The 12,305-nt window shown below is 37.2% G+C and overlaps 1 protein-coding gene across 1 annotated transcript; it reads left to right on the plus strand.

Moving 5' to 3' along the window:
- Positions 1-2,311: 2,311 nt before the first annotated feature.
- LOC146922604 (uncharacterized) lies at positions 2,312-11,962 on the plus strand. Its single transcript, XM_085715448.1, has 2 exons — positions 2,312-6,264; positions 6,304-11,962. Exons 1-2 carry the CDS (start codon positions 6,031-6,033, stop codon positions 7,099-7,101), a joined length of 1,032 nt encoding a protein of 343 aa, XP_085571574.1. The 5' UTR covers positions 2,312-6,030; the 3' UTR covers positions 7,102-11,962.
- The last annotated feature ends 343 nt before the right edge of the window (positions 11,963-12,305 follow it).

Here is a 12,305-nt window from a genome sequence, read left to right on the forward strand (position 1 = left end):
GTGTCGCTTTAGCCAAAATAAATTGTTTCAAAATGAATGTCACTTTCAGTTTCCAATGCAATAATAACTTTTTGGCCAAAATGCACTTTTGGCCCCCCAAGTTTCCAAAAGTTGCGATTTTTGCCCCCCTATTTTGAAAATAGCACTTTATGCCCCTCCAAGTTTCAGCCCCTTTGCAAAACCATGACCCCCTTGATTTTGACTCGGTCAAAGCTGACATGTCAAGTTATTTTTTGCCATATAGACATCCTATGTGGATTTTTGAAAAAAATAATTAAAACCCTCACCCTCACGCGACTGTGATTTAGTCTATCTTTCCCTTTTTTTTTGGTATAAATCTATCTTTTATTTTTGGATTTTTGCAAACAAAAAAAAAATTAAAACCCTCAAGTGGATTTTTGCAAAAAAAAAAAAAAAATCCTCTATCTTTTCCTTTTGGAATCATATATATTTTGCAATCTAAATTTTTGAAAGACAACACAAATAAGTGATTTAATCTATAAGTACTTACAACTATTAAGACGACACAAAATATAGTAATAAAGTTGTTTGCACAGAAATGCTTGCAAAATAAGTGATTGCGGCATAAGTTTTTTACAACCACATTTAGATAGCACAAAATAAATGTTTGCAACCATTTAACAACCAGATTAAGACAAAATAAAAGAAGTGCTTGCAGCATAAGTATTTTGCAACCAGATTAACACAAAATAAGGAGTCTTAAGCAACATATGTGCTTTGAAATGAGAGTGGGATTTGGAGTTTGGACTTAACCCTAATTCCCAATTGGATTTTGGTTTCTACGGTTTCTAATCTGGAATGAAGGGTCACGTGAGAAATCTCACTTTTTATGATTTTTATTTTAATTTTAATTGTAATAATAAGTGTTGGCAAAATTTTAATTTTAATAATATCCAGCATGGTCAACAAAAAAAAAACGTGACATGTCAGCTTTGACCGAGTCAAAATCAAAGGGGTCAAGGTTTTGCAAAGGGGCTGAAACTTGGGGGCATAAAGTGCTATTTTCAAAATAGGGGGCAAAAATCGCAACCTTTGGAAACTCGGGGGGTCCAAAAGTGCATTTTAGCCTAACTTTTTCTTTTCAATTGTATCCTTCAATTAATACTCTGCACACTACTTCCAAAGTATTACTTTTAAAACTAACCAATAGTTAATAAGGATAATTCGGTAAAATAACCATTTTCTTTCTTTTAATCATTGCATTTAATATGTGTGTAAACACCTAAAACGACACTCTTTTTAAAACTGAGAAAGTATTTAAGTCTACCACCGCACCTTAGCTTTCTCCACCTGATGTCTTCATCCCTGTTGTCCAAATTCTGGCCGGAACATGGCAATAGAAAACTGGTGCGGAAGACATAATGATTGTGCTCAAGTTTAATTATTTTTCTTAGTTTTTTATTTATTGACAAAAATTATTTATTGACAAAAATGAATGTGGTCAGGTTATTGGCTTTATTCAACCGTTTACCATTGTATTGCACGTGTGGAGCCACCCGGCCCACCAAAAGAAACGCAAAACAGAGTAGTACTTTTGACTTTTCAATATTCATTTTTGGTAGCTTTTCAATTACTCCCTCCGCTTCTTCTTAAGTACTCCCTCCAGTCACATTAATAAGTAAAAAATCACTTTTTAGGTTCATTCAACACTCAATGTATTTGGTCTATAATATATACCAAATACATTAAGTATTCAGTGAACCTAAAAAGTGGTTTTTTTGCTTATAAATGTGACCGGAGGGAGTATCATTTTGGAGAATTTTTTTGTTTCTATTTAAGTGTCATTTTACATAGTTTAATGCAACATTAAATATTAATTCCTCCGGTCACTATTATAAACAAAAATTAACTTTTTAGGTTCATTCATTAAATGATGTATTTGGTCAATAATATAGACCAAATACATCATTTAATGAATGAACCTAAAAAGTTGATTTTTGCTTATAATAGTGACCGGAGGGAGTATTTTACTAATATTACCCTTATTTATTATTGTGGAGAGAGAAATATATGTAATAAGATATTTGTCATACCCCAAATTTTGACCACTTTTCTCTGTTTTTATCCTTTTTATTCGTACTTTTAACGCCGTGTAATTTCGTTGTCTCAGGCAGAATTTTCGGCAGATAGTTATTTTAAAAGAGCTCATTTGGTTACTAAAGGGGACAATGTTATTTAACTTTAATTTTGGAAGTTATTGTTATCACTATTTTATTTTAATGTTGCTTTTCATCTTATTCTTTTTTTATTTTAATCTTTTCTTTTTATAAAAAGGTCACGTGAGTGACCATGTTTTTCTTCCTAATTTTCTTTTTATTCCCATTGTTATTTTAAGCCATAGTTATAGTCTTTAGGTCCACTTGTTACATTGTTATTGGTCCTCTTTTCAAAACTTTTTGTTCAAGTCACAAGTGTCTTGCTGGCCAAGTAGCATAGGTCCCTTTGAGAGGGTATTTTTGTCCAATTCAGTCACTAGTCTTAACCTAGTTTTTTTGTTATAAGTAGTGGTGCCAATCATTGGCAAAGGGGAGGCAGCACCCAATACACAGAAACCCACACAAGCTCAATTCCATTTTCGGCTGCCAAAAAATGTAGTAGATCAAAGACTCTTCTCCTTTCAAAATTCTCAAAATCCATTAATAACATTCAACATCAAAACAATCCAAAAACACGACACTAAATTTCTTTTTTCGATTTTCTTCTTGCATCCAGTAACAACACCAATTATTCAGCAGTTACAATTATAAACACCCAATTCTCTCTCTCACCTCAAATTTTAGGATCAAAAGCCAAAAATCAACAAAAATGATATGAACATATCATGAACTTCATCTATTTTCCAGATTCATAAAAGTCCAAATACAACATCATCAACTTCAATTCAACCCTAACACTACACAATCACAAATCCGTTCAAACCTTCAGCAAACGACAACTTCCGTCACTGTTCTAAGTCACAACAACAACATTGAGGCTGAAACCGAGTTGACTCGGATTGGAAGGAAGAAGGTCGAGTGCAAGCTCAAGCCATGAAGAAGCAAGGCAAACCGAACCAGTTCAAGCATCAATCGAAGTTCCCGTTCAAGGGAGAGCACCATCAAAACCGAATCAGAACAGAAGAGGTAACAAGGCATGTTGTTTGTCTTCATTTTTGCATCAAAAATTTCGAGTTTAAACTGTAGATCTGTGCTGCATCGTTGATTTTCTTTGAAAGATAATTTGAGAAATGAATTGGAAATGAGAAGAGGATTTTAAAACCGTGAAAATTTTTAAGTTTGGCGGAGTTGTGGAACTCCGGCCGGTGGTGCCACCACCGGCCACCGCACCGGAAAGTCATTTCTCGCCGGAGAAGAAGGCTGAGGCCGGCACTGTGTTTTTCTAGTGATAGAGAGAGTTTTGAAGCTTTGGTGACATGTTTGTACGCTAAAATGTTTTTGTTTCCAGCAAACAATCCTTTTATACCTCTCTCTCTCTCATTTCTTGACCCGTTTTAATAAAACCCTAGGTCCCTAGCCCATTCTGTTTTACTCTTAGCTCATGTTATTTTTCTGAACTCTACTGATCTACTGCTATACCTCTCATAAGGCTTTTTACACCCCCACTGCATCTCATCTTCTTTTTTTAAATCTCTTGCGTTTTCTAATTCCTTTTTGTCTTGTATATTGTTTTAATATCTCATGTATTCATAACTAATACCTTGTCATATTATGCTTTATCTTACTATATGGTTTGGCTTAATTGTCATGCATTTTAATTCAAACATCTTTTATGTCATGCATCGCTTTATTATATAATTTGTCATCACATGCATTTTGCAATTCAAAATAAATTTTTTGCACATCATGTGTAGTAGCCTTATTATGTGGTTATCTAATTCTTAGTAGCTTGTTTTTTCATGCATTTTAACTCAAATATTTTTCCCATGCATTCGCTTTGTTATATGGCTTGTTTAATTCGTAATATTTGTCTTCATGCTTTTTAAATGTTTTACTCCATAATATCCTTTGTTAATTTTGCTTTAATATTTCAATTTTTACTTCACGCTTTACTTTAATATTTTGACATCATGCTTTCTTTTAATAATCCATGCAATGCTTTTAAGTTTCTTATCATCTTATTATGATTGCTTTTTCTACTCTTGCAATTTATTTTTAATATCAATGTAGTGTGTATAATAGGCTTATGTAATGTCATTCATGCTTTATTTTCTTGCTTTAGAATGCCCTAGGATGGTATGTAATAGCTTAGTAATTGCACACACCGACACTTGCACCGACACTGTCACTTTACTCATCGCTTTTATCTCGCTTTATTTTTCGCATCGTTATGCTAGCTTTCCGTTAGTTTAGAAAAATCTTTTTTATCTCAAAAATCAAATAAGCAAAAGTCAAATCATTTTCTTAATAAACCTTGGATCCAAATCCAAGATGTTCTTTTCCTCTTTATTTTCTTAATCAAATTTTCAATGAAGCTTTAATTAAACTTAGACTAGATTTCGCAAATAAAATGAAACAACCTCACTTCTATTTTTATTCTTCTATACCTTGAGGTCTCGCAACCCTTCTCAAAATCATTTTCAAAATCAAATTAAAATCAACCTAACCAACAAAAATGTCTTTTATAAGAGCGAACTACGACGGTTTTGATCCCTTTAAGGGTACGTAGGCAGAGGCTTTAATCCTTTCAAATCGATCAAATAAAAATAACCAAAAACTCATATTTCTTCTCCCTCCATTCTTTCACTTAGATTTTAAGCAACAAATTTTCAAATAAAAATGACCTAGGATAAGATAAAGTTAGAAAGAGGTTCCCACGGAGTACCGTGGATGATGCGGGTGCCTAACACCTTCCCGAGTCATAACCGACCCCCGGATCCAAAAAGGGTTTTTCAATCTCTTTTTCCCTTCCCAAGAATAAAACCGAGCAAGTCCACATATTGAAGGTTCAAGTCCAATCAATGGCTTGACACCCGAAATTAATGGTCTACAAAAATGGCGACTTCACTGGGGATCCTATGCGGGTTAAACCCACCTTTCTTCCTTTATCTTTTATGCTTTATTATTTTGTATATATTTTTACTTTGTTACGTGAGGGGTGAGAAAATAAGCTCTATACCCGGGCTTGAGCGAAACATAAGATAGGAGTGGTATACTCATAGTGGCATACCGAGAGTATTCTCGTGTCTTGTTACATGTGAGATAACCACACTTAGCGGAGGAGCTTAAAAGTGATATATGTCGGCGGGTGTTGTCACGCTTAGACTCTATTGCTTTTAAGTTTCCGTTTGTACGCTAAGGACCTTTAGTAACCCTTAACCCATCTTGGCCTTTTTTAGGATGTAGTGCGGTGGCTAAGCCGGGTGATGTCTCGGTCTTAGTCTACTTGCAATGCTACACTCGAACTAGACTTTCCTACGAACGTTGTTGGACCGGGTGTTGTCTCGGTATCCGATAAAGTTCTGTGGTGGTTGTAATTCGGGAACCTTGGTAGAACCCTTGTTACTTGTGCAATTGGAAACCATAGTTCTTACCAAATGGCGTTGTTGTTCTTAGGCTCCAACATTGTATACCTTAAATCTCATGTTTTCTCAGCATCATCACGCATTCATGCATTCATCCATAGACATTTTTTCCCATTCATAAAACTATCAAAGGGTTTAGCCAAGTTTTTTGTAAACATCGAAGGAATGGACCTTTGTAAGAATGAATACCAAGCAGTACTACTTCAAAAATCTTACCGAAGCTTTTGCTTTTGTTAAGAACTTCTTCCTTGAGTTCGTTCTTACCTTTTGAAAAGGAAACCTATTGCAATATCTTTATAAATCTTCAAAATGAAACCATGTTCACCTGCAATGTTTACAATTTACCTTGATAAATCCTTCGATAACAAAAAAATTTTGTACATTTTTTGCATAAACATATCATGCATCATGTTGCATTCATAGTTTCTAGTTTGTGTCTCATACCTTGTTTGTGTCTAAAGAGCTCAATCCATCAGTAAAGTGGTCCGATGTCTTCATCCAAGTTCGGCTCGCATATGCAGACACTCGTACAAACGCAAAAGATGGATCAACTTGAGCAAGAGGTTCACGAGCTTCGAGGAGAGGTAACAACACTTCGGGCTAAGGTAGAGAGGTTAACTAGCCTAGTATCTTCATTGATGGCTGCAAAGGATCCACCGCTTGTTCAGCAAAGGTCTCAGCCATTATGTCAGTCGATATGCATGAAACGACCTCGACAACAAGTTCCTCAACAGCCTCAGCCGCTTACTACTCAGAATTAGGCTCCTCAGTCGTTTACTTCCCAGAACCAGGCTCCTCAGCAACTTATTCTTCAAAATCAGGCTCGGAAAGCATCACAGTTTGACCCAATTCCTATCAAATATGCAACTTTGCTTCCCATCTTGCTTAAGAAGGAACTTTTTCAAACCAGGCCACTTCATTGGGTGCCGAATCCTCTGCCATCTTGGTATTGCCCTGACCTCTTTTGTGCTTTCCATCAAGGGGCACCAGGTCATGACACTGAGCAGTGTTACTCTTTAAAGGAAGAAGTTCAGAAGTTGATTGAAAATAACACCGAGTTCTTCGAAGACCCGGATATAAAGGTGCTACTTCAGCAACAACATCTGGCTCCTCACTCTGTTGTCGCTGTTAGGCCCACCAATACTGTTCAAAATCCGGGTTATCAGCCCCAATTTCAACAAAGTCAACAACAGTATTCGATTTCTCACTCTGTTGCTGCTATTAAGCCCATCACCAATACTGTTCAAAATCCGGTTTATCATCCTCAGTTTCAGCAATATCAACAACAGACTTCAAGGAAACAGATCGATCCCACTCCCATGAAGTATGCAGAGTTGCTTCCAAAGTTGCTTGAAAGGAATTTGGTCTATACCAAGGCACCTCTTCCAGTGCCAGCAAAATTGACATCCCGGTACAGGCCCGACCACTTTTGTGCTTTCCATCAAGGGGCACCAGGTCATGATATTGAGCACTGTTTTGCATTGCAGAAGATAGTTCAGAAATTGATCCGAAAAGACCTCATACCTTTTGAAGAATTTGATTTGGAATCTGCAAGTTAATCCGCTATCGGATCTTGGAATTTGATGTTTAGCTGCAATTGGGTCTTTGCTGATGTTTCTTTCTACTACTCATTTGTTCAATTAATATGCTTGTTTGTTGCTTTATGTTTTTCAAAAAAAAATCCTTTCGTCCCACCCGAGACGGAAGTGAACTTGTTTAGGGCTTTTTGCTTTATGTATTTTCATCATTAATTTAAAGGTCTTCTCGATCCCGACTTTGTTTTTATTTGGTGCTTTTTCTGGAAAAATGGTAATACAAAAAATCAAAAAATTATTTTTCTTTAAATCATTTTCACATATCTGCATAATCATAATGTTTATATCAATAATCAAATCATGCATTAATAAACCCATTGAACACTTGAACCCTGTACTCTCTCTCGACTTTGAGGTCCCTGTGTCCGAGGCTGAAAAAGGGATGATGAAGAAGTTTCCAATGAGATTTCTCGCCAACTGGGGCATCTTGGCCATCAAAGCTGCAAATATCAAAGAAAGATCGTCCTGAAGAGGACTTTCATACACAAAGACTGGCACAAGATGCTTCCATCTGCCTTCCAGGGATATTGTACTTCAAGTGCACACTTTAGCAGGGGCAACCCCCCCACCATCCCTCAGTATGCAATTTAAAGGCAGTGTCCCACATGGAGGTCAAAGTCCTGTCAATAGAGGTTCCAATGAAAGCTAAGCTTGGTTGAATTCAAAAGTGTTATTGTTGTGTGCCACCGACAGTTATATCAAGTATTCGATAAAGACGGCTCGTCCCCGTGAATGTCAAGAAAGTGGCTTTGTGCTCAAAAATACGTCACCGGATTCCAGGGGCAAAGGAATGCCTAATTACAAAAGCATGGTGACAAACTTGTATGTCCTGTGAATGCCAATGCAGTCAAGAAATACTTTGTTAAAATGAAAAGTTTGATAAGTCGCAAACTTGAAAAAGCGACTTAGGCAAAAAGAGCGTCTCGATGGATTGAAAACCTGAAAGGGCGGTCCATGCAAAAATTAGAGACATGAAAAAAAAAAGAAATAAAAAATCAGCTCGATAAGTCGCAAACATTAAAAAAGCGGCTTAGGCAAAAAAGAGCGTCTCGATGGACTGAAAACCCGAAAGGGCGGTCCATGCAAAAGTTAGAGACATGTAAAAAAAAAGTGATAAAAAAAATGTGTTTATCCTGATAGGTTGACACCCGCAAGGGCGACCTATGCAAAAGTTAAGGATTGTGACAAAGTAACTGCATCTGGTCGGACATGACTCACTTGGGGCAATTCTGCGTCAAAAGACGTCCGATTTATGGCAAGGTAACTGCATCTAATCAAATATGATTCATCTGGGGCATTTTCAACTGTCAAAGGATCTCCGATATGAAGCATCTACAAATCAAAGACTCGGAACAGTGGAATTCAAAGTTGTTAGAGAGCATAACGGTTATTGTGTTCAATGTACCTTTTCCAATATAATTACCATTTTCCAAACTTTTTAAATCCGTGGAACCACGCCTTTGGCAGGTCACCACTCTATTTACATTAATTTGAGCCTGTGCCCATTTATTTGAAATTCTCATTTATTCTGTTTGCATAATTTTCTTCTATTTTTGATGTGAATACTTAAAGCAAAAAATAAAAAAAATCTTTTTTAATGTCTTTTGAAAAGCATAAACAACAGATACATCTTCTTTGAACTTATGAGTAGTAGAAACATACATCAACATTCGTCTCAAGGACAGTTAAACTCTGCAAGGTAAACATGACCAAAAGCTGTGAGATGACCTCTGTCAAAAAAAAAAGTGAAAAAAAGAAGAATACAAAAAAAAAAGCTCGCTAAGTTGAAAACCCGAAAGGGCGGCTTAGGCAAAAATGAGTGTCCCGGTGGATTGAAAACCCGAAAGGGCAGTCCAGGCAAAAATTAGGGGCAAACAAAAAAGAAGTATATTCCCGGTGGATTGAAAACCCGAAAGGGCGGTCCAGGCAAAAATTAGGGATTCAAAAAAAAAAAACAATACAAAAAATGAACAAAAAAAAAAAAAAACACAAAGACAGAGGCATCACAATTTCAAGGGGGTTAAATGGAAGAATGCACTTTGTGTTAGCTTACAAATGGCGACTTCTGCCAGACTTTGATTGATGAGTTTTTATCCCGAGAAATGACAACTTCTGTCTGTGGTTTGAGAAAGGGCGTCATCTACCAGTGCTTTGATTGATAGTGACTGCTGCCTGTGGTTCGATCAATGACATCTTTTGCCTGTGGTTTGATTGATGGGTTTTTATCTTAAGAAATGGCGACTTCTGTCAGGTTTCTGATTGGCGGGCTTTACCCCAAGGAATGATTACTTCACCATCAACTGAGACGTCATATTGGGTCATATTCCCATCAGCAGTTTTGTTTGTTGGGTTGTATCCCATCAGCGGTATAATTAATGTGTCATTACCCCTTCGCGGTATGATTAATGGGTTGTTACCCCTCCAATGGTCGGATTGACGGTATGTTATATCTTCAGTGGCCTGTTTAAAGAGTTCGTTACCTCTTCAGTGTTTCAATTAATGGGTGGGTATTTGGTACCTCTTCACTGGCCTGATTAATGGGTTGTTACCCGTGCAGCGGTATGATCAATGTGTCATTCTCTCTTCAAGTGATTTGATTATGGGGCATTCTCCCCTCAGCAGTCTGATTAATGGGTTGTTACCCGTGCAGCGGTATGATCAATGTGTCATTATCTCTTCAAGTGATTTGATTATGGGGCATTCTCCCCTCAGCAGTATGATTAATGGGTTGTTACCCGTGCAGCGGTACGATCAATGTGTCATTCTCTCTTCAAGTGATTTGATCATGGGGCATTCTCCCCTTAGCGGTATGATCAATGAGTTGTTATCCTTTCAAGTAGTTTGATTATGGGGCATTCTCCTTTCAGTAATTGGTTATTGGGCTCTTCCCTCTTTCAGTAGTTGATTATGGGTTTTTACCCCATCAGTTGGTTCGAATGCGGGCTTTACCTCATCATTTTGGTTTGAATTTGGGTTTTCACCCCATCAATGGTTAAGAATGCGGGCTTTACCCCATCAGTGGTTCGAAGGGCTTTACCCCGTCAGTGGTTTGAAGGGCTTTACCCCGTCAGTGGTTCAAAGGGCTTTACCCCGTCAGTGTTTGGTTCATCCCCAGGGATGTTATCCCCAATGAAGGGTGTCAGATGCTTGCAACATGATGTCGGGCCACTTTCTTCGGACCTGCCCAATCTGGTCTCAACAGTCTCACCATTATACTGTCAAATAAGTCTCATATGCATTCATTCATCCATGCATACATAGCACGCATACAAATATCATTCATGCATAGTTGCATTATTTTCCTGTGTCTTACTCCAATACATAAGATGTCAATCTCAAAATGTTTCATCCATAAATGTCACCAATTAGTTTTGTTCAAGGGGCAGGTCCCATCAAGTAATCACTTTACCGATACTAATCACTATATTTTCGTCTTTACCACGGCAGTTGGTAATAGACAAACTTTATCTTCCGTTCTTTCGTCTTTACCACGGGCAGTTGGTAATAGACAAGCTCTATCTTCTGCATTTTCGTCGTTACCACGGGCAGTTGGTAATAGACAAGCTTTATCTTTCGCATTTTTGTCGTTACCACGGGCAGTTGGTAATAGACAAGCTTTATCTTCTGTTTAATCGTCTTTACCACGAGCAGTTGGTAATAGGCAAGCTTTATCTTCTGTATTTTCGTCGTTACCACGGGCAGTTGGTAATAGACAAGCTTTATCTTCCATTTTCGTCGTTACCACGGGCAGTTGGTAATAAACAAGCTTTATCTTCCATTTTCGTCGTTACCACGAGCAGTTGGTAATAGACAAGCTTTATCTTCTGTTTGATCGTCTTTACCACGAGCAGTTGGTAATAGACAAGCTTTATCTTCTGTATTTTCGTCGTTACCACGAGCAGTTGGTAATAGACAAGCTTTATCTTCTGTTTGTTCGTCTTTACCACGGCAGTTGGTAGTAGACAAGCTTTATCTTCCGCATTTTCATCATTTACCACGGGCTGTTGGTAATTGATAAGCTTTACTTTCCACCTCAAGCTTTACTTTTGTCTCAAGCTTTATGTTCAGTTTCAAGCTTTATCTCCCGTCTGAGTTTTATCTTCAGTCCAAGCTTTATCTTCCGCATTGTCATCGTTTACCACGGGCTGTTGGTAATTGATAAGCTTTACTTTCCATCTCAAGCTTTACTCTCCGTCATAAGCTTTATTTTCCTTCTTAAGCTTTATTTTCCGTCTCAAGCTTTACTTCCCGTCTTAAGCTTTATTTGCTGTCTGAGCTTTATCTTCCAAGCTTTACCGTCTGTTCAAGCTTTATATTCCGACAAGCTTTATCATCTGTATTTTCGTCTTTACCGCGTCAGTTGGTAATAGACAAGCTTTATCATCTGTATTTTCGTCTTTACCGCGTCAGTTGGTAATAGACAAGCTTTATCTTCTGTATCTCTGTCTTTACCACGGGCTGTTGGTAATAGACAAGCTTTACTTCCCGTCTCAAGCTTTATTTTTCGTCTTAAGCTTTATTGCCCGTTCCAAGCTTTATCTTCTGTATTTTCGTCTTTACCACGGCAGTTGATAAAATTCAAGCTTTATCTTCCGTATGTTCGTCTTTATCACGGCAGTTGGTAATAGACAGGCTTTATCTCCCCAGTGATACCTATCAGTTTGTTCCCCAGTCAGTTTATTTCCGCCGTCTTTGCATTCATACTCGCATCGCATGCATTCATATCATCGTATTCATCGCATTCTCAGCTTTTCAACTGGTCAAAATCCGGTGTACTTAGTATTTAAGTCTCTTCGACCCATCGATTTAAAAGTCTTCTTTCAAATCTTCGTGACGAAGAAACTTAAATAGGGGCATCTGTCATACCCCAAATTTTGACCACTTTTCTCTGTTTTTATCCTTTTTATTCGTACTTTTAACGCCGTGTAATTTCGTTGTCTCAGGCAGAATTTTCGGCAGATAGTTATTTTAAAAGAGCTCATTTGGTTACTAAAGGGGACAATGTTATTTAACTTTAATTTTGGAAGTTATTGTTATCACTATTTTATTTTAATGTTGCTTTTCATCTTATTCTTTTTTTATTTTAATCTTTTCTTTTTATAAAAAGGTCACGTGAGTGACCATGTTTTTCTTCCTAATTTTCTTTTTATTCCCATTGTTATTTTAAG

This window comes from Medicago sativa, chromosome 5 (genome assembly GCF_051527215.1).
Source record: "Medicago sativa cultivar Bolivia chromosome 5, Bolivia_mono, whole genome shotgun sequence".
Lineage (NCBI taxonomy): Eukaryota > Viridiplantae > Streptophyta > Magnoliopsida > Fabales > Fabaceae > Medicago > Medicago sativa.